The sequence below is a fragment of the Taudactylus pleione genome, unplaced genomic scaffold (genome assembly GCF_031769625.1).
Source record: "Taudactylus pleione unplaced genomic scaffold, aTauple2 ptg000206l, whole genome shotgun sequence".
In the NCBI taxonomy this organism is placed as follows: domain Eukaryota; kingdom Metazoa; phylum Chordata; class Amphibia; order Anura; family Myobatrachidae; genus Taudactylus; species Taudactylus pleione.
Genome location: NW_028284608.1, coordinates 9,807,565 through 9,835,119, shown reverse-complemented (window position 1 = coordinate 9,835,119; position 27,555 = coordinate 9,807,565). Strand labels below are relative to the sequence as shown.

Here is a 27,555-nt window from a genome sequence, read left to right as displayed (position 1 = left end):
TAAGAAGAGACAGCAGAGGTAACAGCGGTAGTAGCACCCCAGAGGAACATGTGCTACACATCCGTACAGTACTCATCACACAATCACAAGAGGGTGCAAGGGTGCGACGTCGCGCATGCACACTAACATGTCCCGGCTTTTCTCACCCTCCTTATTCATATTATTCATGTTTATAAGGGTACATGCTGCATTTTCTCAAGTGATAAGTACACATGGGGGACATTTATTAAACTACAGTTTTGCCTTTATACTAAAGGCTGAACCGAATATAAATATGGATTGAAACTGCACGGTTTATAAACCCCTCCACAAAGCTGGCTTTTTTTTTAAAACCTGGTTCTGATAAGTAAGAGAGCTCTAACTGCATGTGGTTTGAGATAACTTGGTTGTCAGAACATGCAAAAAATAAAGAATGTTAAAAAAACCCTCCTTCCTGTTCTCTAAAAGACCTGCACAAATTCTCTAGGGTATTCCGAAAAAGCAATCGGTCCCCTGTGCCTAGAGGGATCCAGCCTAATCCTGAATAGCACTGGGCCCCTCTTGGTACACCCAGCCGGTGGGTACCAGGGTAATGATGTTAAAATAGTGTCTGATCTTTTGACGCTACAAGTGCCAACATGAAATGGTGCGCCAGTGTATACTGGCACTTGTAGTGCCACAATGAGGGCCACTACAAATGTTGACCACTTTGAGATTAGTACAGTATATATATATATATAGACCTGTGAGATTAATAAATAGTATGTATGCTATTTATCCTAGGGAACGCCTCTATTTAGTTCCATAGTACATGGACTTGGAATCAGTATGATTTAATGTAAGTACTAACTAACCTAATTCTACCCTCTAACCCTAACCCTCCTTAGGGGTGCCTAACCCTAACCTCCCCCAAGTGCCTCACCCTAACCCCCCTCTAAGTGCATAAACCTAACCCTCCCTTCCCCGCAGCCTAAACCTAGGTCCCCCGGGGGGTGCCTAACCCTAACCTCCCCCCCGGGAGTGCCTAATGCTAACCCCCCTTTCCCCTAGCCTAAACCTAACCTCCCAGGGGGAGCCCTAAACCTAACCCTCTCCCCCCCGTGGCTGTCCGCGCCAGGCACCCGGCGCCCGGCTTACCTTCGATCGGTAAGCCGGGTGACAGGCTCCCGGCGTAGGTCTAATGACAGGCGTCGGGATTTCGATTAGTGCCTTGCCGAGGTTAAGCAGTCGGGAAGCCGGCTGTCGGGATTAGGTCCGCCAGCTTCCTGACTGTATACCCATGGACTCGTCTCATCAACATCCATCACCTGGGCACTGCCCTAAAACCACTCTCATTCCACTCATACTTCCAGATTTACAATCCACTGACTTTCTTTCATTGCTTGTGAGGTTCTCTCTCCACCCCTCCCCCAACTCCCCCTTCCTCCTTTTTTAAAACATTTTTAAAATTGCATTTAATCCCTCTTGTTTAATGCAAGGAAACTTGTGCATCTGAAACTCACCCTTTTTCTACTCTGTTGTTTATGTTGAAATTTATTTGTACCTTTCTCATTTTTGACTAGACGTGATATATATCTTAATACATTTGAATAGTTATCTTCACATATCCAGCAGAGACTAAAGAGACACTGGACAATTTGCAAATGTTAAACGTCTCACTACTGACAAAAGGAGAAAGTCCAGTTTGAAAACAGCCTATATGCAAACTTGTGTTTATACATTTACAGAGATAACAATCCTAGGTCATTCAATCCCAAAGTTATTTATTATCTATGATCCCTGTAAAACATATTGTAAATACCAAATAACCATTTTAGTGAGGCCGGAGGCTCCTGGGAGACACTGCTTTAAGATGCCTGGAAAGTTAATAACAGTTGATGATTTTGAGCAACATGCAAAACACTTTCTCCAAAAATCAGTATTTGATTATTATCGATCAGGGGCAGAAAATCAGGAAACCTTAGCAGATAATGTAGCAGCTTTTTCAAGGTAAGCTATAATATACACAGCGTTAGGGGTAAATATACTAAGGTGAGAGTTTTTAGAACTGGAGATGTTGCCCATAGCAACCAATCAGATTCTTGCTATTATCTTCTAGAAGGTGCTAGTTAAATGTTAAGTAGAATCTGATTGGTTGCTATGGGCAACATCTCCACTGGTAAAATCACTAACTTTATTAAATATACCCCTTTCTGTCTATTGTTTATTACTTCTATGCCAGCGGTAGTTGCCAGGAGGCTGGGAGGAGGTTCCAGTTACATGGTGCCAGGAGACAGGCAATGGAGAGCGTTAAGTGGGGGTCAGGGATCAGGAGCCCAGGGGAAGATCTGTAACACTAGGGGGTAGATTTACTAAAGCTTCTAAAAATGTGAAGTGGTGGTGTTGCCCATAGCAACCATTCAGATTGTAACTATAATTTCTCTATTGCATCCTAGAAAATGATAGACAGAATCTGATTGGTTGCTACAGGCAAAACCACCACTTGCCTGCTATAGAACCTTTAGTAAATCTACCCCTAGGAGTTGGAGATAATGTAAGAGGAATATAAACCCAGGGGAGATTGTCCCAGGTGAAAGGGTGCCAGGAGGCTTAAGAGAAGAGGGGGCCTGTGTGCAGTCTCTGTGCGGGCCCCCTCCTCTTTTGCGTAGGTGCAAATGAGTAGACTCTCGTACTGACAGAGTCTATTGCGCATGCCCAGGTCTCTGGGAACATGGCGTCCGCACTTGTGATATTTCTATTGCGCATACGCAAATCTCTGGGAAAATGGCCACTGCTACATTTGTATGGTGATAACATACAGGTGCAGTTTGTGTTGTGTGGGCACCACTGGACCCAGGGGCCCGTGTGCACCATACACCTTACATCCATTATAGATATGCCACTAGATTGAGGCATATGATAAACTGTCTGAAGAGGAGAGATTTTAGGGAACGAACGCTTGGAGGTTTGGAGGGTAAAAGAAGGTCTAATTGTGCAAGGGAGCACATTTCAAAAGTGCAGCATGAAAATATGTAACCTTGAGTGGAAATAGATAATGAGTGTGGATGAGAGATGCAGATCTTACATAGAGTGGTGGGCTCAAGTTCTGAGATATTTTGAAATACTATAAATGGAGAGATATATGTTGGTGCACTTATTTGTTAGTCCCACCCGGACTCAGCAAAGAGAGGCCTGACCTCTGACATGTGCTACTAAGCATGCGCAGCGTCTCCACGTGTCTTTACTCCCCAGGGTCCATGAGGACAGACCGCACCAAGAGACTCTCACTACCATAGAGGCCTACAGTGCCCTGCTGTATGCTCGCAAGTACATTATACCACCACTGTTGTACACTATACAACCAGTGCTACTACTAGCGTAACAGAGGTATAGAAATTAATCAGCCGCTGGCCTACACCAGAGCCCTCACAGTAACGGATCCAGGGAGATGGTAAGTGCAGCCTCCTCAGACCCCGCCAGCCCAGCACATGCTGCTGTGTTACTGCTCTTTACCTGCCCAAAATGATGCTGCGCTGTATCAGAGTGAATTGAGAAAAGCATTGTCTGGAAACAGACGCTTTATTACAGACTAACAATGTGAAGCTAAAACCTAAAGATGTATCAGATTTAAGTTGTGTTTAAATGTTATTATTATTGCCAGATGGCGGTTGTATCCTCGTGTACTAAGAGACGTCTCTGTCACCGATCTATCTACAACCATACTAGGCGAGAAAGTCAGCATGCCGATATGTGTGGGAGCAACTGCAATGCAGCGGATGGCTCATTCTGAGGGTGAAGTTGCTACTGTGAGAGGTAAAATTGTTCACCCAGAATTATACTTCATCTATGACAGATGTTATATTTGTGCTATACTACGCTTTAGACAGACTTTCCCTTTTATCTGGGAGCAAAACAGTGCTGAGCCCCAGACTGGAAGGGACATACAACAGTACAGATCTAGTTCACATATTTGTTTCATTATTGTCTCAAAAGTGAAATAATGGGCAGCACATTTGAAGTAGTGGTTAGCATTGCAGCCTCACAGCGCTGAGGTCATGAGTTCAACTATCGAACATGGCTGATCTGTGTGGAGTTTGTATGTCCTCCACATGTATGTGTGAACCTTACTGTGTATATGTTTGTGTCCTTTTGGTAGGGAAAAATTGTAAGCTCCACTGGGGCAGGGACTGAAGTGAATGATTGAAATCTTCTTTGTAAAGAGTTAATTTGTGTGTGCACTACTGTATCTAAATGTTAAAAAATAAAGGGGCCTTAATAGCCTGAGAGATTCCAAAAAGTCTACCTGTATTTTTTATATGGCCATACATTCAAAAGCAAAACCAGGTTGGAATTGTCTTATAAGCTATTGCCACTGCCTGCATCTCTATTAAATAGGCCCCTATATAATTGTAAAATTGTAGGAATATGTTTAAGATTAACATCATTTCTAGGGCAAAATTATTTTTTTTTGCAGTGCATCTGTTTGACTGTTACATGTGTTACTGCAGGACTCTGAGGTAGACAGGTTGATGCATTATATCATACTTATCTACTCTCCGTCACCACGCCCCAACACTGCCCACTTCTGCTGCCCCACGCCCCCCCACATTGCCGACCTGGAGGATGCATTCCAAAGGTTGACAAGTATGCAGTATATATTACCCTGTTATAGCCATAAGTGTTTACTATATACTCTCTCCAGTAAGGTCTGTATAAGTCTTACTTCTCCTATAGCAACAGTGACGTGTAAAAGCCCGTGGCGCTAAGCCGCTAACCCAGTAAATTTGATAATGAGAAAGATATGTCAATAAATAAAATAAATAGATAAAAACAGATGACTTTTTTCTCTCCTGAGTGTCAGTTTTCGTCGTATTGCACATGCATAAAATAGAGTGAAGACAGAACATAGCATAATCCTGTGTAATATTAAATGTAGTAATTTATTAGGTCCACATTGACTACACATATAAAACCATCATCAGATATAAACGTTGAATACAAAATTAGCTTATACATCATACTTGCCTACCCTCCCGATTTGGTCGGGAGCCTCCCGAAAATCGGGTGCTGGTCCCGACCTCCCGGGAAGGCAGGCAATCCTCCCAGCTGCCGCCCATCCCTCTTATCCCCCCCGCACTTCCCTTAGAAACCCCCTCAGTGGGGTAGGGGGGGGCCCGTGACGCGATCCACACCGAATCGCGTCATTTTGGCTCCACCCCCTGCTTCACAATGCCTGTAATATCGGCATTGTGTAGCAGGGGCGGGGCCAAAAATGATGCAATCACTTGGCCCCGCCCCTGCTCTGCCCACAAACACGCATCATCTGGTTGGCCCCCGCCTCCTCACGATGACCACGCCCCCTGTAATGCCGATCTGGCTGCTTCCTCCCGGAAGGGGCAGCCAGTAAGTCGGCAAGCCTGATATACATGCATAAGTTAATATAGCAGAAAAAAGGAGACCCAGAGGCCTGCGTGCCAGATGGTGGTAGAGTTTCAGCGTTGGAATGCACTGCAGACAATCCAGATTTTGCCCACAGTGTCTCACAAACAGCGTTGGTAGCGGTATAGATCTAGCCCTAGTCTAGAGGTTTTTGTTAACTAGCGGTATAGATTCCGCTTTTATAGCCAAAGTCTGCAGTCCTTAATGCATTTTGAGCATCTAGTGCTCTTCCTCAGAAGGTTGGTGCAGACTGGGGAAAATATCATATATCATCATATACTACCATAAAAATATTAACTCCATTATATTTAATATTAACTGCAAACAACATACTCCACTATACTGGATTTTTCCTTGATAGAATTCAAAACACAGGTCACCCTCCACACTGTCAACTCATCTGTAATTTAGCGGGTGTACTCTTGTAACTTTGTTTTTCTTGTCTACTCTTTCATGGGTCAATCAGCTGAAACTGAGTATTTGGTATTTCCACACAACAATATTATCCTGTCTTACATTGTAGCTTGCAGATCTATGGGGACAGGGATGATGCTGAGCTCCTGGGCCACCTCGTCTATTGAGGAAGTGGCAGAGGCCGCAGCAGGCAGCCCATGTTGGATGCAGCTGTACATATACAAAGACCGCAACCTCACAAAGTCACTCGTGCAGCGGGCGGAACAAATGGGCTACAAAGGGATCTTCTTAACAGTGGATACTCCTTACCTTGGGAGGAGACTAGATGATGTGCGCAACAAGTTCCAGCTCCCTCCTCATCTCAGGTATTGTCCAATTTGATAAAAAAACGCGGATCTTAGCCAAATAATAATGCATATTATTTACCCTACCATGTTGTGTCATAGGATCTGATTGAGACCCGTTCGCTAGATGCGCTCGCTCGCTCCCAGCGTATGGAAATTCGGCTAAGTGACGTCAAGGCAGCTGCTCGCAGGGCAAGTCATAAGCACGCCCACTATGTCTTGGCGAGCGATCACTTTGTGTTTGTAGATGCCCACCAGCCTGTCTTAAGACGCCCACTTGCGTACGTCATCTCCTGGAAGTGCATGAAACCATTGGTACATCGAGCACCATCGGAAGCGATCGCAGCGCTTGAGGTTGACTATACCCTGCCGCAAGCACTGCGATCACTTCAGTGTATATTTCAACCAAGTGACGTGTACTATGATGCTGCCTGTTAATTATGCACGCCTCTGAAATGACTTTCGGATTCTCAGGCTTTCCTGCGTTCGCACCTCCACTCCCCCGTTTCCAGTGGCCTGCCCTAGTTACCACCCACAAACGGCCTCTCCTGTCACTCATTCAGCTGGGCTGTCTATACTCGGCAAGGGAGAGTTTCCCCTCATCGCTCGTACTGTTTCACGCACATGCAATACGGAGCGAGCGAGTGCGCACTTGCTAGCGAATGGGTCTGAATCAGATCCATAGATTGTATCATTTATAATAATAAAACTATCCTATAAGTAAGAAACACCTGCAGAAACTGACTAAGCTGGTTATTAAGTTATGATCAGGTCATATAGACGCCTTTTTTTTTAAATTGTTCCACATTGGACTTTATTGTACTGAGCTAAGGCATAAATCACCTGAATGAACCAGTTCAGTTCATTAAAGTGCATGTTAAAAAGGAAATACAAGTATTAATTATTTCAGTTTCTGACAATAGCTGTTCATTCGGGGCCTTATTTAGAGTTGGACGTACTGTAGGTCCATTTGTATGTTGCAAAAATGCGCTTTACATAGATATCTGCTGCGATCCCCCTTTTTGATTGCAATAGCAGTCCCCATAGTGGAGTTGCCGACCCCTGAAAGAATATAGTGAATGTATTTACTTTACACATGGCAGGGACGGCTCCTATGGGAGTCCCTGTCCATGCATGTATTTTATGATACATCTGGGCGATATTTAATTTCTTATTGTCACAAAAAACAGTGATAATAAATTATAATTATTGGTCTAAGACCCGATAATTAATAAATATGCCCCTTGGTCACAGAGTGGCAGATCAGAGTTTTCTTCTTGCAATTAGAGTGCCATGAAGGAGTGCATACAGTATGTAAGTGCAGCAGGCCCCTTAGGCATGAGTCTTTTTTTTTTAAGAGACATTTATTTTCAGGCATTAATTTTGCATCTATCCAGGTCAGGTACAACTTTTATAGTTGATAAAGATGTGTCTATTAATGTTCAAAATAAATACATAACTGCTACATAAAACTGCATGTACAGTACAGGTTACAATCCTAAACTAGCAGCAGTGCTCTATCGCCTGGGCCAGTGGTGTCAAACACGGGCCCTTCAGCTGCAGTGGAACTACACATCCCAACATGCACTGCCAGAGTTTTGCTATTAGGGCATGCTAAAACTGTGGTAGGGCATGCTGGGATATGTAGTCCCACAGCAGCTGGAGGGCCCGAGTTTAACACCACTGGCCTGGGCTATACTTTCTGGAGGGAAGATGCAGATGTGCAGATGGCCACTGCTGGGTGACAACTGGCTTTCACCATGGCTCCCCCCCCGCCCCCCCCCCCCGCTGCACAATGCCATTAAACAGGTATCCTCCTTCATCTATCCTGCACATTTCACTAGGAAGTAGAAGGAATGTGTGAAGGTGATTTGTTCTTTCGGGATCCTGTGGTATCTCAATGAAATTTGTAAGTCTCCTGGACGTATCGGGAGAGTAGGTATGTACCAAAATGGTAAAACCGAACACTGAATCTGGGATTCCACTGCTAGAGTGGAAACCCAGCCCAGGCTACAGAGGCTGGGCCGGTTCTCACTATTAACAGGGAACTCTTGTTTCTATAGGTAGAGCGAAGATTAGCAATCCAAGATGGTGTCAACAGTGGGGAGTTAAAAAGCTTCCCATTTTTCTAGCTTCCTGCAAGCACAAACGCTTCCTTCCGTATGTGGTTGGGGCTGCCAGAGGAACCCCCGGGATAAAAGGCTGCACAGAACACTCTTCATGGATCTGATTAGCGGAAGGGGTCATGTTAGATAAATAATTCCCTAATTGGTAGTGCAGCTTTAATGTTAAATTTTAGGCATGAGAATATTTTTGGTGAAATCATTTATCACATACATGATACACATAAAATAATTATAGCTGTCATTGTGATTTATTTTTGAATTATTTTTATTCATTTTTCTTCATCCTGAAACATTCTACCTGATACAGCTAACTCATGTTGCTTCAATACAGTCACACACCGGTGGTGGCCACTGGCCATACATGCAGCAATATTGCAAGCAAGATGTTTAGTAATGATCTGACTGTCTGGCTGTAATTTACATTTTGAAGATGTTTCCTACCTGGATTTGCATAGAATCCTCTTCCAACTACACATTCAGGGCCCGATGTGACCTCTGTGTACAACAAACAGATAGAGGTCATCCAAAAGGTGGATAACAGCATGGGTGCGAACCTGCACTGTCAAAGGCAGGACTCCAATGTGAAATGTAAAATGTTTTATTTTTTCTATTATTTTATTTTCATAGTTGATTGAATGTTTCATAAAGTTGCTAAAAATGTCAACACATTTGTACATATAGTACATTTGCAAACATCTCCTGCAACCATCAGAATATTTATGTTGTGACATTTCCAGGATGAAAAATTTTGAAACTGAAGACCTGGCGTTTTCATCAAAAAAAGGCTATGGGGACAACAGTGGGTTGGCAGTCTATGTATCACAGGCTATTGATGCGTCTATCAAGTGGGATGACATTGAGTGGCTTAAAGGATTGACTTCTTTACCCATTGTAGCCAAAGGCATTTTACGAGGTCAGTAAAGCTGTAAAGCTGAGATCATGTGTTGCTATAAGACATCATATTAAGTAACTAAAGGACTATTATAGGGGCAAAAATAATTTCTGCATGGGCGAACTGCCAAACCCGGGTCACACATGCGCAAACCCAGCAACACTAGGTGGTGAAGTGCTAAGACTCTTTTTACTACTGCCAGGCTGTATATTTTAATGACAATTATAATGCTCTTACAATTTTATATATTATTATTATTATTATTATTATTATAAATAATAATAATAATAATAATAATAATAAAAAGAAGACTTATTATTATTATTAATTTTATTATTATTAATAAAAATAATAATAAACTATTTACTATTACTTATTAACAGTTATTTATAGTGCACACATATTATTCAGCACCTTAATGAGAATATTTAAGTCCTTCACATCAATGCCTGCCCCAGTGGAGCTTGCAATCTGTATTCCTTATCACATGGACACACATACTGCCCACAGTAGGGTTAATTTTTTGTCCTGGGCCAACTGATCTATCAGTATGTTTTTGGAGTGTGATTGGAAACCCATGCAAACATAAGGAACAGGGGCATAGCCAGAACTTTGTGGGCCCCATAGCAACACCTCCCCATAGCTCCTACACCTTCTAGACCTCTCTCCACAGCAGTTGTTCATTGTATGCACCATAGTAGTGCCCCTAGTTCATTTTATGCCCAATAGTAGTGTCCTGTTTTACATTATATCATACAGTGCACCCAGCTCATATTATGCCATATTATAGTGCCCCAAGTTAACATTATGCCACATTGTACTGCTGCTAGTACATATGCCACACACTGCCCCCAGTCCTGATGAGTACCTTCAAATGCGGGGCCCCAAAGCATGTTCGGTATATTTTTTCTGTTTCTTTTTATGTAATTAGGTGTTGGGTAATGAGCATGTTCTAATTCAGGACATGTTTACACTGGTAAGGGCAATTACAACTTTAAATAGCCGGAGTCCTTGTATATTTCAAACTAAGCAGAGTTTTAATTTAATTAATAGTCTGAGGTTACAACTGAAATAAGAATTCTTAATTGTGACTAGTAATAATTGAACGTCCTTTCTGTTCCAGCTGATGATGCTGTAGAAGCTGTTAAACGTGGAGTCAGTGGCATCCTGGTCTCCAATCATGGAGCTCGCCAGTTAGATGGCGTTTCAGCTACAGTGAGTGTTGTAAAACTTTACATTAATGTGTGCAGTCTACAAGATAATCTAGGAGCTCCAACGCGTTACTTGCTGTTATAGAGAGTAGTTGGAGAGTACTACACTATCATGAGCTGCTTTTTTTTTTACTTAAAACTCGTATTTATATAGATTTTCCATTATGCAGTGCAATATAATTTATAACAATCATCTACTTTTTATAGTTATTTATATCTATTTGTTATACGTATAATATTAGTGTGCATGAAACAATTTGTATCAAATTATTCTTGAGCTGTATGTTCTGACAGCAAAAAGTACACATCCACTGTATATAGCTATACAGATTTGACCATTTTACAAGGGATTGGTAGTGAAAAGCAATATGTAGCCACATATACTCTCAAATATTAAATTGTACCATTTACTGTCAAATGTATCGAAAATGCACTGAAAGCCCCAGATTACAGTTTTACTAAAGAATAACATATATAGGGGGAGATGTACTAAGCTCTGGAAAGTGAAAATTTGGAAAGTGATAAATGACCAGCCACTCAGCTCCTATCTGCCATGTCACAGGCTGTGTTTGAAAAATGACAGTGAGGAGCTGATTGGTTGGCAGTTTATCACTTGACTTATCACTTTCCAGAGCTTAGTACTTCTGCCCCATAGGGTGATATTTATATCAAACATTGGCTATAGATAAAGTGGCTGGAGATAAAATCATCTTCTAACTGCCATTTTACAGGCTGCATTTGAAAAATGGCAGTTAGGAGCTGACTGGTTGGTACTTTATCTCTCTCAAAGGCTTAGTACATCTCCCCCATAGGGACCTATTTATCAGGTTCTCATGTGATAGCTTCCCCATGCAAAACATAATAAAGTAGCATCAGTATCAATGATGTGTTTCGTTGAAGTGCCATATATGTGTGTACATTAGCTGCACTGGGTGCCGCTTTTACCATACAGAAAACTCCTCTAACCTATCCTAATCAGTTTTCTAATATTAGCCACTTTCTTACACCAGAAAGAATGATTACAATTCTGCTCTGCACAATGCATGCACCAGGCTAGTCACAGGAATTGTTCTTCAAAATATTGACTAAAAGTCCATGAGGAACATTTCGGTAGACACTGACAATTATTTCATTTTTATACATTAGTTTTAAAAAAAAGCCCTACAAAAGCCTAGTCATAAAATAATTGTATGCAACGTGTATTATAGTGGCCACATGTACTTGGTCATATGTTTTTTTTTTTTGTGCTCACAATGTACATTTTTCACTCACACCCAGGGTCCCACTTGGTCTGCAACCAGACCTGTCAGACAGTTCAAGTTTTTAGGATTTTTCCCAAAACAAATACAGATGGATAAATTAATAGCTGGTAATGATAAAACCATCTGTGGTGGGTGATTGAGGAGATCCTGTAGAGTTCAATGGAGAATCAAGATAATACCAGATTAAGCAAGTTTATTTGGGCAACAACTATTGAAATTATTATTGCTGAGAAACATTTGCACCTCATGTGTTGACATAAAGGGGGCATATCAATACCTAGCGAAGTGGTAGACGGGCATCTCCATAATAACCGGCTGGGCACATTACCATCTATTGCTGTAGCCAATCTTCACTAATTTTCCTGTGGTTCTCTATGATAAATATGATCCAGACATAATAGAAAGTGTATAGAAATCTGCTTTGTTCTACAGATTGACGTGCTGCAGGAAATCGTGGAAGCGGTAGATGGCAAAGCGGAAGTGTATCTAGATGGCGGAGTGAGGAAAGGAACGGACGTTCTGAAGGCTTTAGCTTTGGGTGCTCGGGCAGTGTTTATTGGTCGGCCTGTGTTATGGGGCTTGGCTTACCAGGTAGCTATAGAGTGAATGCATGACTAGAATACATGTATCATATGGCGCTATGGAACTTTGGATTTAAACTGGTCATTTTAATGTTTTTTTAAAAAATACAAGGGAGAAGATGGTGTGAAAGAAGTCCTTGACATATTGAGGGAAGAATTTAAGTTGGCAATGGCTCTTACAGGTATGTAAAACTATTTATTCTGTGTAAAATTACTAAACCGTTAACAAAAACCTTCAACATTTTATAATGGAGCTGAGCTGGATTCTAAGTCAATAAAGTGCATCCTGCTTGGCAATTGCCGTGAAAGCAAATGTTACAGATTGTGGAAACCATATAACAAAATATTTACTAAAGGTCAATTTTAATCGATTTAAAATCGATCAAACTCAATCAACATCGATGTTGTGTTTCTGGGGCCAAAGCACACATTTACTAATACTTAATAAACCAAATAAACCAAATCAAAAATTGTCTCTTAGTAAATGTGTGATTTAGCCCCAGAAACACCACATTGTTGTTGATCAATTTTGATTGATTTTAAATCGATTAAAATCGACCTTTAGAAAAAAATATGCCCTGTTATCTTTAAGAAACAACACAAACTGAAGAAAAGTTGGAAGCTGATATAAAGAGAGAGTCTGTGTCACTGGACATACCAGAAACTGAAGATATGTCTGAAAAAAGAGACTAACAACGTGGAAGTTCAACCAGAGAGAAAATCTTTTGCGAGGTCAAATATCGGCAAGCCACCTAAAAGATATGATGAAGAATTTTCAACCATCACATTCAGTGAGCCTCTGGACATTCAAGAAGCACAGTCAAGAGCCAACTGGTCTGAATGGAAATCAGAAATAGACAAGGAGATGGAATCGCTTGTTGACAACAATATGTCGATTATGGTCCAGAGACCAAGCCATCGTAAAACAGTTAAAAACAAATGGGTGGTCTGCAGAAAAATGAAGGCAGATTGGAGCATTACAACACCTGATTAGTTGCAAAGTGTTACATCAAAAAGTTGTGAATTGATTATAGGGAAACCTATTCCCCCGTGGCAAAATATACGACTAAAACTAGTCATGGCTAAATCAGCATTGCATGATATGTTACTGTACCAGCTAGACTTTGACTCTGCATTTCTGAAAGGTGAATTGGTGGAGGAAATCTATTTGGAACCACCAGAACACTATAATGAGAGGATATGCAAAAAAGGAGAAATTTCTCTTCTAAAAAAGGCACTGTATATCCTGAAGCAGAATGGTAAATCTTGGTACATAAAATTAGATGCTGTACTACTGGAAATGGGCTTTAAACGCACAAAGGCAGACCATTGCCTTTACCATAGATACACACAGGAAAAGCTTTTGATTGTTGTCATATATGTTGATGATTTACTATTGGCAGGCTAGAGAGATCACATCGAAGAAGTCAACTGTTAGGAACTTAGGGTTAATCACGCAAGATCAAGTCTTGCATTGACTATTCATGGCCAGAGGGCTGAGGGAGTGATGCAGCCTCTGGGCTGTGGAAGCAACCTTGAGGGCTGGGTTGCTTTTACTAGTAGTGGCCTGTGGGCCGAATGTGAGACGCAGCCTGCGGGCTCTTGAAGCAGCCTTGAGGGCTGGTTTGCTTTTACTAGTTGAGGCCTGTGGACCAAAGGTGAGATGCAGCTTTTGAGCTGTTTAAGCAGTCTTGAGGGCTGGTGAGTCTCTTTATGAAAATGTGAACAAGATGCTGAGATGCTACCAATGTCGCTGAGTTGACACTGGTGTCAGTGCATTGGATTGTACACTTGGGACACTGAGATGCTACCAATGTCTCCGGGTTGACAGTGGTGTTGGTGCGCCAGATTGTGCACTTGGGATGCTGAGATGCAACCAATGTCACCGTGTTGACACTAGCCGCCCAACACTGGCATGCACCCAGGACGGAAGTGTACTCTGAACTCCTGGGATGACACACACAGCTGAGGGCAGAGATACACACTGTGACTTGAACAGCACACAGCAGATGGAATGCAAACCATGCCGCCTGGATGGAACAAACGGAAGTGAATTATACTCAAACTGGACACAGGTACTCGACTGAACAAACAGGAGACAGGAACAACCGGAAGCACGAGTAACTCTGTCACCGGCATGGAGTGAAGGGCTGGCTGGAATTTAACAGAAACAGGGCCCAACCAGAGCAAGCCTCCCTTAACGACAGACTAGTGTGCACCTGGGCTGTGCACAGACAGGAGAATCAATTAGTGTGCACTTGATACTGCACACAGACAGGCAGTAATTAGTGCAGTGCCTCAGTAGCAACTAAAGCTGGAAACTGCAAATAATATGATCTGCTTAACTGCAGATCCTAACATCAACAAGTTACTTGGGCAAAGATTCAAAATGGAGGGTCTGGGCCCAGCGCATTTTTTAGTTAGGTCTTAAGATCAAGAAAGATCTTGAAATAGAAATCTGTCGATCTGCAAACGTACATTGAAAATATACTTGAGAAGTATGAGACGTTGAATGCCAAACCCATAGCTACTCCCATCAACAAAACCACTGAAACTAACTGAAGATATGTCACCTAAGGATGAGAAAAGGCTGAAGGCATGAAAAACATCCCTTTATTAGAATTCCATTGAGCCAGAGGCATCACTAGGTTTGGTGTCACCCAGTGCTGTAACGCACGGTGACAAACTCCATAAACAATCAAACAAACAAAAAATCGGGACCAAAGTGCAGGGCAGCCATCAGAAATCGTGGGGCCCAGTACTGAAAATATAGGCAGGGCCCCCCACTCACCGCGTTTCTGCAGCTCCAGCTCTGCAGCGTCTCCCCAGCCAGCACCCCTTGTCTCTCTAGGCAGCACCCACATCCAGCCCTTTACAGCCCACAGACACTTACCTTCTCCTATGTTTTCTGGCTGCTCCTTTTCATGCTATGGCTGGATCCTCTGTCAGTAGTGCAGTGTGCGTGATGTCATGACGTCTTGTGCGCCTAAGCTAAATAAAAAAAAACTTTATTGTATCAGGCAGTCGCAATCCCCCACCCACACTTCTCTCTCTCTCAACAATCTCCCCACATTCTCCTTTGTTCCCTTTGTGTGTCACTGATCCCCCCCACACACAAACACATTCCCCACTTTCTCTGTGATCTTCAAACACATTCCTGTCAGTAAGCCCCCCTCCCCACATACACACACACGCACGCATATTCCCCTCTGTGAGTGAGCCCAACCACACTCATTCCCCTCTGTCAGTGAGCCCCCCTCCTCACACTCATTCCCCGTTGTCAGTGAGCTCCCTTCCCTCCACACACACACATTTCCCTCAGTCAGTGAGCTCCCCTCTCCACACACACATACACACACACATTCCCCTCAGTCAGTGAGCCCCCCATCAACACACTCATTCCCCCATGTCAGTGAGCCCCCCTCCCAACACACACACATTCCCCTCAGTCAGTGAACCCCCTCCCCACACACACACATTCTCCTTTGTCAATGAGCCCCCCTCCCCACACACACATTCCCCTCCATGAGTGAGCCCAATCCCCACATACACACATTCCCCTCAGTCAGTGAACCTCCCTCCCACACACACACACATTTCCCTCAGTCAGTGAGTCCCCCTCCCTACATTCATTCCCCTCTGTCAGTGAGCCCCCCTCCACACACACACACACACACACACACACACACACACACACACACACACACACACATTCCCCTCCATGAGTAAGCCCCCCTATCCACACATACACATTCCCCTGTCAGTAAGCCCCTTCCCTACACACACACACATTCCCCTCAGTCAATGAGCTTCCCCACACATTCCTCTCTGTCAATGATCCCCCCTCCCCACACACACACATTCCCCTCCATGAGTGAGCCCCCCTCCCCACACTCATTCCCCTCTGCCAATGAGCCCCCCTCCCCACACACACATTCCCCTCCATGAGGAACCCCTGTCCCCACATACACACATTCCCCTCAGTCAGTAAGCACCTCCCCACACACAAACATATTTCCCTCATTCAGTGAGCCTCCCTCCCCCACTCATTCCCCTCTGTCAGTGAGCTCCCCCACACATTTCTCTCTGTCACTGTGCCCCCACCCCTCCATATGAGTGACCCCCCTCCCCCCACACACACATTCCCCTCTGTGAGGGTACCCCCCCACACTCTCACATTACCCTCTGTCATTCTGTGCCCCCTCCTTTTCCCTCCTTCCCCCCTTACCTCTGTCTAAGTGCTCTGTGATACCCTTACTGAAGACTGTTGCAGCAAGGGTAAAGACCTGAGTCAAAGCAGCGGAGCCGCTGGAAGGGAAGAACAGAGCTCAGCTCAGGCATGTACTGCTCTTGGCTGCTCATGGTAAGGTGGCTGGTCTGGGGCAGGGGCTAGCCACTAGGAAGTGTAGCTGGCTACAGTCAGTGGCAGTGACAGACAGATGCTGTCCACCTCTGCGGATCCTCACTGATGGCATGCACTGGGATCCCGGCCGCCGCTGGCCCATTACTCCACGGGCCCCCTCTCTGTCTGGGCCCAGAAGCGGGGAGCAGACTGGCAGATGCAGGCAGCCACATTAGTGTGGTGTGCATGCAGAGGGGTGCGGGCAAGAGTGTGCGGCTTTTGGTGTCACCACCTTGGAGGGTGACACCCGGTGTGGCCAGTACCCCCCTTGTGACGCCGCTGCATTGAGCATTTAATGTATGCAAGTGTCAGGATCCGACTAGATATTACACATGCATTTAGCTAAGTTAGTCAATTTGCTAAAAATCCAGGAAGACTACACTGGAAGGCTGTAAAAAGGATCCCGAGGTACCAAAAAGGGATGCTTTCCATGAAGTTGAAGTTCAGCAGGTCTGTAAACCCTGCATTGGAATAATTATGCGATGCCAACTGGTGGCCAGATGAAGATGACCGCCATTCCTACACAGGATACTTGTTTCTATTGGCAGATTCAGCGGTCAGCTGGGCAAGTAGAAAACAGCCCATAGTGGCATTGTCTACTACAGAAGCAGAATACATGGCATTGACTGAATTGGCCAAGGAGGCCTTACATCTCAAAGAGATTTTGAGTGAGCTGAATGTCATGAATGTGCAAGATGCTATCAACATCAAGTGCAAAAATAGAGGTTCCATCGATCTATCACATAGCACCAAGCACCACAGGACATCTAAGCATATCGAGTAAAGACATCACTTCATTTGTGAACTTGTGGAAAAAGGATCCATTAATGTAGTCACATTGCCATTGAAGAGAATCCTGCAGATGTGTCACATCACATTTGCTTATGATGTTCCTGAAGAAAAGTGGACTGGAAGTCACTTGATGTGTTGATGTTTTATTATGTGTTTAACCCAACCTTTTCTACAGGTCATTACAGAAAAGCTGAAATTAAATGTTTGTGTAACATGGAGAAGCTTGTTAGAAAGCAGTGCTCTCCTGCTATGTCTCCTCAGTGTACATACACTAGGACCCAGAGTCTGCAGGAAGGTCTGACCAACCAGATGTGCTTCTGCACATGTGACTGCATCCATCTTAGTACTGTGTGTAAAATGACGTGATGGGAGACAGTAGTCTCCTGCTTAGCTCCATGTGAGAGCCCTGATTAGTCCCAATATACAAAGCTGTTTCAGCATTCTGCATCACTATCTGCAAGCAGCATACACTCACTGGCTGGTGAGCTTTATACAACCTTGCTATGCTCCATTACCAGTGCATATTTAACAGTGAGTATGGCTGCACCTTCTATCCTTCAATAAACGAACACCACTGGTTAAATAACTGGGCTGTTCATAGTTTGAGTCATCTGCCTATATAATTTACAACAGTATCTTCCCATCATCTGCATCCCAAAACATTGTTGCAAAGGTTTCTGGTGGCAGTAGTTCTTGCTAGTGATGAGAAGAAGGACAAAAAAGCCACCTCTTTCATGTGGAATCATTTTTGCTCAAATCCTGACAACATTAGTCACACTATGTGTACCATTTGTGAGGCCAAAGTAAGTAGAGGGAGGTACATTTACCATATAGGCACCCCATCCCTGTTGTCTCATTTGCAGTGAGTTCATGTAATTTTTTAAATCAAAATATGATAAATTCGGTAAAATAATAACAATCAATCCAGCATCAGCTACCAGCAGCATGAATAGATCCCAGCACATGTAATCTCCACTGCCAACGCCTTTATTATCAACCTTCCCATTAATAATTGGAAGTAGTCCTCCTGTAGCCAATTTACAAAGGCTAACTGGTTTGTGGGGGCCCAAAGAAACCAAGCACTTCAGCCACAAAAGTGACAGTCCCTGTCGCTGAAGTGTTTGGTTTGTTAAACTGTGCATGTCCTTTTTAATACTCAACATAACGGTGGGTGGGAGGGCCCAAGGACATTTCCATCATGCACCTCTTTTTATTATGGACTTTGCCAAGATTGTGTGTGTTTGACAGGCAGTGTATATTGCTGTACTTTACAGGGATGTTCATATCCTTTTTTTTATCTTGCAATGCCATGTATCACCAGCTTCTCATCCAGGTGTATAGGCCCCATTTCCTGCAGCTTCTCCACAGATACAGAGTAGTATCATCAAATCATATAATCATATAATTAATAATTATCTACTTTGACTAGACTGTTACCCTTCCTTGAATTCTGAGACCTGTGATTTGCTGTTTGGATTCAGTTTCCACTTGAATAATTTATTTCCGATGTGGAGACTTGTTTTCTATTATTGTTTTCCATTTCTCTGCTTTGTTTTTTTTCTTGATAGTTATATCAGTACTGTAATCAATCAATCAATCAATCCTTTACCTGGCTTCCACTAAATATTCCACCTTCATTTACCTGTGCTGGCCTCGGGCCTCTGATCTAATTCTTGATTAATAAAAAAATTCTATAGGATTTTATAATTTATTAAACTGCTATCCTGTCTGCCACTGCAGTGCCATTATGTTTCATAGATGTACCATATTCTTTTAAACTGCCACATGTTTGTGCCACTGCTCTGTCGCTTAGTTTAACCAGCCAGCTCGCTGCAGCCTTTGGCCAATATTGTGAGCTGAGAGGTTATGAAAATTGACTGGAAATGAAGGTTATTGATGTTAATAATATTGTAGGAACAACAACAGGTACAAATTACATAATTTTTGCAGTTTTTATAAATTTTAAAGGAATCCAAAATCCATATCAATACATGAGGGACCACACTCATCTCTATTACATAGTGTACTTACTAAATTTGGTGGTGTTCCACCTATTAGTTACAGCTGCAGGCAGCTCTGAATAGGTAAACTTTAATTATGGCCACGTTGCAAATATTAATATTGAATGATGTCCCATCTCCATCCGTACCCCCCCTTTAGTCTCTCCCACTGCTATAACAAGATGGGAAACTTCAGGGCCATAACTAGAGGTGCGCAACATGTGCCATCACACAGGGCGGATGGCCCTTGGGACAGCACTATTGCTGCCCTACAACCCTTGCTACTTTCTAGCAGGATGTCTGGAATGGCACCCTGCAGTCAGTATTGCTGCTGCAGTGCTGCCTGGAGCATACTTTGTATGCTCCAGGCAGGCATCTTGTAGTCTAGGCCATGTGGGTGGCACCGTCACTGCCCCATGATCCCTGCATCTGGATCCCTCCATCTGACTAGCTGGGTGCCAGAATCACTGCAGCCGTGCTGCCTGTAGTGTCATCTGGATGCTCCAGACATGGACACTGCAGCTGTGCGCTGAAGGCCCCACACCTTTGTCATGATGTCATGCTCTTGGGAAGAGGGGTGTGGTGGGCACTGCTGGCATCCCCGCCCACCTCTGCGCAACATCATGATGTCATACGCTCAGGAGAGGGCATCGGGCCAGCTTACTACGGTGCTGGGAAACATAGAGGAGATTAAACTTGGGATTGTTAGATGCACAGTTACTGCTATAAATGTGTATAGACAGGTATAAAGAAAGGAATACTATATAACTCACTATAATATAGTACAGTGAGTACACCAATTAAAGTGGTTTAATAGAGATAACCAGTGGTGTACCCCAGAGTCAATGGCGGAGATGCCTGCCAGCAGTCCACTGCTGGAAGATGAGATGCCGGGTCCCACCATACTTTTGAATTTTTGTCTTTCCCCTCAAGGAGACGCCTGGAGGGGAGGCGCAGCTGACCTATAATCCGGGGGGAGCTGGGCAGTGTGCATTATTAAGCCCCCTTCTGGCATAATGCTGCAGATCCCAGGGCTATGAAGAGGGGGATGGCGTTAAAAGAGCATTTCTCAAAGTATGGCATTATATTACCCCAAGTCCCTCTGCATGTACCCAAGAGTCACAGCAATATGCCCTCCGCTTCATCCTGCCTGCTTCACTACTTTGCCGGGGGCACAAAGGACTCCAATTAAGTTGAGAATCTCACGGATCTTCTGGGAGAGTAGATATGGGTCACACGTGCACAGATCCCCTGACACAGACATGGGGAAGTGGTGATTTCCCTGCAATAAGTGATGTTCTATCGCCGTAATTGCTGAAGATCAGCCGCGTTGCTCAATTTTATTTAATAGTCCGCTGAATCACCATGCAGATTTATATTACAATATTCTACAAATAGTGGGAATGCCTGGCTATGTGAGTGAGACTGGGCTGCGTTCCTCTTGTTTTCTACATTACACATGCACTACTGTCAGATACAGGCATGTTTCGTAATATATAGCATAACATACTCTACAGTATGTTGATGTTGCGTAAGCCAGTGTAAGTTATGATCAATTCTAGCAACCCAGGAGTATATCTGTCTTTATGTCTATCTACTCTATCAGCTAAATGACACTGTGGAGGCATATACTGTACACATACAGGAAAGAAAATGTAATGCAAACATTCAGACCATAAACATACAGTATGTTAAAAATGTAAGTTTTGATATAGTGCATGTTTGGCGATGTCATTATACACAGCAGTTCCTGCTCTTTGAATAAATATGCAAAAAACATGAAAGTTTGGAATGCACAGTTTTCATTTATATTGTATTTCTGCATTACATATGCTATCCATACTTGCTAACAATCCAGATTGTAGTTGGAGGTGTGGCAGGTATGGTGCAGCGAGTTGGACCATAAAAACCAGTCTCCCCCTCTCTGGGCCTGATTCAGACCCGCTCGCGAGTGGGTCAATGTTTGGCCACTGCGCATGCGCACGCCGGAGCCGGCTCTGACGTGCGCATACGCGAGACCCAGATAGCGATGGGTGCTCCATTGCCCCGGGTCTCGCACCAAAAGGGGGCGGCTGTCGATTTTGATCGACAGCTCGCACCGTTTTGGAGGCAGGCAGGAGGGGTGGCTGGCCAAACGGAGGCGTTCCCGACCGAATGCTTCCCGTTTGGGGGTAGCCCCACTGACATCAGGAGTGATGTCAGTGGTGAGCTTCCGGCTCTATTAAGAGCAAGAAGCTCACTGGGGCTTGCGGGAACGAGACCCAACCGCAAGGGTCTCGTCGCAAGCCCCGATGGTTGCGATAGTCGAGACCATCGCAACATCACCTGCCCGCTCGAAGTAGCTGTGGGAGGTCACCCACAGCTATGCGAGTGGCCCGGAGGCCGCACCAAAAAACCCCCAAAACGCCCTGATTCAGAGCGAGCGCTCTTTCAGAGCGTCCGGCTCTGAATCAGGTCCTCTATTCGCTGTTTAATGCCGCACTTGTGCCATTAAGCAGCGGAGCCCGGTCCATGCTGGTGTAAAACGCGTCCTCAAGCACCTGGACAGCTCACTTAACTGAGGAAGTTGATGGAATCCAGGAGGTTGGTGTTCTCTGTTGGGAATCTGGGAGAGCTCCCCAAAATGTGTGAATTCAAGAACATTCCAGCAGAGACGGAAAGTTCGATCCTCTCTTCCAAATACTATTGATTTTTCACATGTTTCAGAAAGCGAGTGGTGTTTTCAACATATTATTATTTTGCATTACTTTTTTTTTAAAACTACACTTCTTTTACTTTCTAAACTGTAAAAAAAATAACAGAATCTGATTGGGTTCCAGCCCTTTTTACAGTTCACCATTATGTATGAAATGTCTAGCTTTGCTTAGACAGTACCTATGAGAGAACACTGATTCACTGGTCTGGAAGTAGTGTTCCTAGCATTAACAACTCATTTTCAGCCAAAAAAGGAAAATTAAATTACCTTAGCCATAAATACTATCTACTGTACTCAGGTATCCCATAATCTATAAATACAATAAACTCACATTCAATAATAGCTATAATACCATGAAGTAGAAAGAATATGGCGACAGCTATTACTGCTGTAAATTTAGGTGACTCTAGATAGTTGCGTAGAGCGCCAATGGTTAGAGGACACCAAATACACTTAATATGGGGGTGTGGACGTGATGCAACAGTGGGGGCACAGCCTAGGCCACACATGCAGTAAGTGCCAGTCCTGGTTAAATACTTTTATTCAAATTGCATTTTAACTCTTAAGGGACCTACCAGGCAACCAACTTCCCTCGTGTCACACGCCGTCACAGAGACCCCAGAATCAGACCCCGCTACTTACCTCTGCGGGCACTCTCCCCGGAGCCTGCATGGTGCTGCAGCGGCTCTGTCCCCTCCGGCCGGCTCTCTTCTCCTCCACAGACCTCCACTGGCATCAGCTGTCTTCCTGCGGCGGATGATCTGGCGTCCCACGGAGTAGATGGGCGCAGCCATCTTGGTCCACAGGACATGTGATGCGGTCTCCACCAATGGAGCAGCTCTCCCTCTGAATCCAGCCAGTCAGCGTCCAGCAGCCTGTATAAAGGAACCTCCTGTCCCACTAGCAAGTTGCCAGTGCAACAGGACTTTCAGTCTATACTGAGCTCCCTTACTGTGCTCCCAGTGTACCTGCTGAATCCTCAGTACTTTTACTCTTTGTATTTCCAGCCATCGTCCTTTGTATTTCCAGTTACCTCCCACTCCTAACCGGTGACAATCCAGCCGTCCTCCTTTCACGTGGAGTCCAGTTACCTCCCGCTCCTAAATGGTGACAATCCAGCCGTCCTCCTTTCACGTGGAGTCCAGTTACCTCCCGCTCCTAACCGGAGACAATCCAGCCATCCTCCATTCACCTGGAGTCCAGTTACCTCCCGGTCCTAAATGGTGACAATCCAGCCATCCTCCATTCACCTGGAGCCCAGTTACCTTCCGGTCCTACCTGTAATCAGCTGTGCCTCAGTAACCACTCTTAGGCTCCTTCTGCCAATATAATCCTACATGTGCAGGAACTTCATAAAAGCTAGTCTCCTCCAGAGAGCATCCGAGTCTAACAAGACAGGCCCGGGAACATGGCCTCAAATCCCTTCGACTGTGACACCTCGCATGTGACGTATACCATGTCACATAATCCAAAACCCAAGGATCACGGTTACAATGCCAATCAACTGGCCACCTGACACCACGTCTTCAAGACACTCCAAAACCGGGATACATGAACCCAAGTTCTCTACATTCTTTAATTCCAGAGGTTTTCCCCCCAAATATACCCATACAGTCCCACATGTTCCAGGGATGGCCAATAATCACCCTCCCTTTAACCACAACAAGGGCTATAACAAACTCTGTAACAACAAAATGTTCATCTTGACATTGTCATGCTTTATTTTTCTCTCTTGTTCCTCTTATTTATTATATAACCTCATTTTTTATTATTCCTTTTTATTTTTTAACATTTCTGTCCATATTTCCTAACTTCATCATACACTAGTTCACAATTTAATGTGAGCCATCAAGACAACACTCTACCACTCACCTAGTTTTCTCTCCTGTCCTGGGTTATTTGGGTGTGACTGCCTCTGCACATTCTTCAAGAAAAGAGGGGGAGCGTGCCTCTGCATTATAATACTGTATATAGATCTCTCTATTCTTCCTGTCCTACAACTTTGCCCAAATAAGTACATCACGGCCCGTGGCAGACGCTTGCAAATATGTATATTTCCGTATAGATGGAGTTGAGCGCTCTTATTTGTTTGCTTAATTTGATAGCTATTATCATCAGGGTGCACCATGTAAATGATAAACTGGTGGATTTACACTAACTTCTAGGTCTGTATTAAGCTGGGTGCCCACTGATAGACATATTGCCCATTCCATAGAATGGGCGATATATCTACAGTATAGTGCATCACCGAGTGTGTACAGCTGATATGTCTGTGATGACATCATTCATAGGCATATCCGATCTGCTGTGCAGGAAAGCAGATGGCTGATATATCTGAAGATATATCGATCATCTGCTGGTGTGTACGGGCGACCCGCCGATTACCCGTACACATGCAGTTTAAATGCCTGCCCAGTTGAGCTGTCAAGCTCGGCACATCAGGCAGACAATTGGTAAGTGTGTATATACAATACTTACCAATTGTCAGATAGGTCGGCCAACTCATTGACCTACTGTGTACCCAGTTTTAGCCAAAATTCTCTCAACTGATCCTCTCTGCAGTTTATCAACTGTACATGAGAACACCCCATTGTCTACTGTACACCAGAATGTCCCATTATCTACTGTACATGAGAACACCCCATTATCTACTGTACATCAGAACTCCCCATTATCTACTAAACATCAGAATGCCCCATTATCTACTGTACATCAGAATGCCCCATTATCTACTGTACTTTAGAACGCCCCATTATCTACTGTACATAAGAATGCCCCATTATCTACTGTACATGAGAACGCCCATTATCTACTGTACATGAAAACGCCCTATTATCTACTTTACATGAGAAGGCCCCATTATCTACTGTACATGAAAATGCCCCATTATCTACTTTACATGAGAATGCCCCATTATCTGCTTTACATGAGAACGCCCCATTATCTACATTACATGAGAACGCCCTATTATAGGCCAGGTAGTCCCCTTCAGTCACAAGTAAAGATGTGACTGAATGTACATGACTCACCCTCACCCATAGCTGCGCTTGGTTCCAGAGCATGCACAGTGAGAAGATATGCAAGATGTATTTTGCAAACAGGCATGAACTTCTCTCTGTGTATGCCTTTATATGAGTAGGTGGGGTAATTGCAGTATCCTTTGGAACGTTGTAATGAAAACACAGATAATTAGCCTTAATGACCAGTGCAAAAATGATGAAAACACAGTGTGCGTGTCACTGATGAGCACCAATAAGGTAAAGCAACTACTTACCTGCAAGGTGGAGTTAGCTCTGAGTCGTATATATATTTACATTGCAAAAGATTCTACTGTCTCTGCCTAGATAATTATAGGGATAAATCAGGAAAGAATTGCAAGCTTCTATTCATCCATTAAATTATATCCCCTCCTGTCTTCTCTGGGTTTATTCTAGTCCTTATCAAATAGCTCTGCACATGTGGATAACTTCTTAATAAAGAACATCTTTTTCTATGTTTATTTTAAGAAATCTTACTCAATGCAAAATAACTTAAGAACCAGAATTGCATTTTTCCCCCAGAAGAACTTCATCCTAATTAGTTTTAAATGCACTCATGCAGTGACTAGAATAGGCAATAAACATGTAATACCTTAAAAGCTAGTATTATTGAGCCGGTTAATTAAAACGGGATTTGTGGCAAAATCAAGCTTTCCTCTCACCAATCACAGAACAGTTTTACCCAGGAGCAAAGTCTTCGTGTAGTGACTGACACGTTAAACAATTCAGACATCAGACTATTTTATTATTATTTGTTCTTTTTTTAATCCCTTTGTTGAAAGCAAGTTCTTTGAAGTTATGTTTTTTAATCTCATCAAAGACAAGACGGCAAATAAACAATTGTGTGTACTACTAGTAATTCATTACCCTACCCTTTCCTTTTGTTTGCTACTGTAAACTTTAGTCTGCCCTCTTAGTAGATAGAACACTAATTAACATTATTCATAGAAGCAAAATAAAATATACTTATCTAATGATATTCTATACAAAGTAAATAATACTTGGGTGATTCAATTCAACACAGTGCTTCCTGAACGGTTGGGCAAAGTCACTTTGCGAAAAGCAACTTAGTCGATTTTTCCTGACATCCCCTAGAGGTGGGCAGGAATATTAGCAAGTTACGGCTGCCGTAGTAGATGGTAATGTGCGTAGCTGGACATCGTGGTGATTTTCGGTGGGGGTGGCACATTGACCAGAACTGGTTTCTCCCCCCCGTAAAACTTTCAGAAGACAGAGAATGCTGATTCGTCCACATTAGCATGCGCCCCATTGGAGTTTAAAGCAAAGTGCCAAAGAAAATGGGTGTGGTGATGGGACTTGGTTTCACTTTCGGCAGTGGGGTTACAACCAGTGATAACCCACCAGTGTGAAAATCCTGTGTACATCTATGGGTACAAGTGACATAGGTCAAACATTGTTCGCCATCTAATTATCAAGCAGTGATTTCTCCTGTGCTCCATACAGTATCACATTGTGTCTTCAAGCAAATGCTTTCACAGTTTAAACTAAGAAAATAATGCCATCTCGAGATGGCGTTATGGGTACTTAAGTGGTCTTCATCGGAACAAAGTACTGCACATGTGTGACCTCTCTGGCCCACGCATTGCCAGTAATGCATTCAGTTCCTGAATAAAAAAAATTAACTTATGGAATGCAAAGTTTTCATCTGCCATCTCATAAATTCTTGTGGTACAACAGTCTGTATAGCTGCGGTAAGCGGTGATGCAGAGTGGTAAGTACCACAGCAATACAAGCTTAATAGCTTCATCTATGCATTTGGCTGAATTATACACAATGCACGTATTTCAGCTCTGGTTAAGACATAGCCGGATTAAGGATTAAGGGCCACATAAACTTGGGGCTAAAAATGATCAAGGACCAATTGTGAGAAGCGGAGGAGGTGTCACCAGTGCTGTGTGAGTGTGGCCAGTGCCAGGTGGGTGTGACCAGTGCTGGGTGGGTGTGTCCAGTACCACATGGGCATGTACACCCCCCTACACTATCAGCCCCAATGTTCTCCTAAATATGTAAAAGTAGAAAAATTGCATTTTTTTGTGAGGAAAATAGAAATTAAATTGTAATACTAATTATTTATGGCCGACCGTTTGGCCAGCTGGTGGCTGGTCATCATCATGCTGTCAGGATGGGAATATTTTTAGGTGGAGGCCTGGAGCTGTAGTGCCATCCGCTCCATTGTTAATCTGGCCTTGCTGAACAAATCAAGTTTTTTTTGTGAACAATGCAACTTTATAATTAGAGGGAACATTTATTATAACTATTCTGATTACCATTCCTCTTTTCCTGCAGGCTGCTGTTCTGTGAATGAAATAGAGAAGTCCCTTGTTCGAGAAAGCCGTTTCACTTCTAAAATGTAGATAAGTCAGCATAAAGGAAACCTTCC

General features: G+C 43.5%; 1 protein-coding gene across 1 annotated transcript; it reads left to right on the top strand.

Moving 5' to 3' along the window:
- Positions 1–1,831: 1,831 nt before the first annotated feature.
- HAO1 (hydroxyacid oxidase 1) lies at positions 1,832–27,555 on the top strand. The gene is made up of 8 exons (XM_088478079.1): positions 1,832–1,968; positions 3,620–3,771; positions 5,921–6,176; positions 9,019–9,194; positions 10,297–10,388; positions 12,079–12,237; positions 12,340–12,409; positions 27,462–27,555. The coding sequence occupies exons 1-8, from the start codon at positions 1,832–1,834 to the stop codon at positions 27,527–27,529; spliced, it is 1,110 nt and encodes a 369-aa protein (XP_088334205.1). The 3' UTR covers positions 27,530–27,555.

What these genes read in the sequence shown, in the direction of transcription:
- HAO1 (XM_088478079.1), top strand. Translation starts at nt 1,832, where the DNA reads ATGCCTGGAAAGTTAATAACAGTTGATGATTTTGAGCAACATGCAAAA. An exon ending in CAGCTCCCTCCTCATCTCAG is followed by an intron (nt 6,177 to 9,018) that starts GTATTGTCCAAT and finishes TGACATTTCCAG; the next exon opens with GATGAAAAATTTTGAAACTG. An exon ending in TATGGGGCTTGGCTTACCAG is followed by an intron (nt 12,238 to 12,339) that starts GTAGCTATAGAG and finishes AAAAAATACAAG; the next exon opens with GGAGAAGATGGTGTGAAAGA.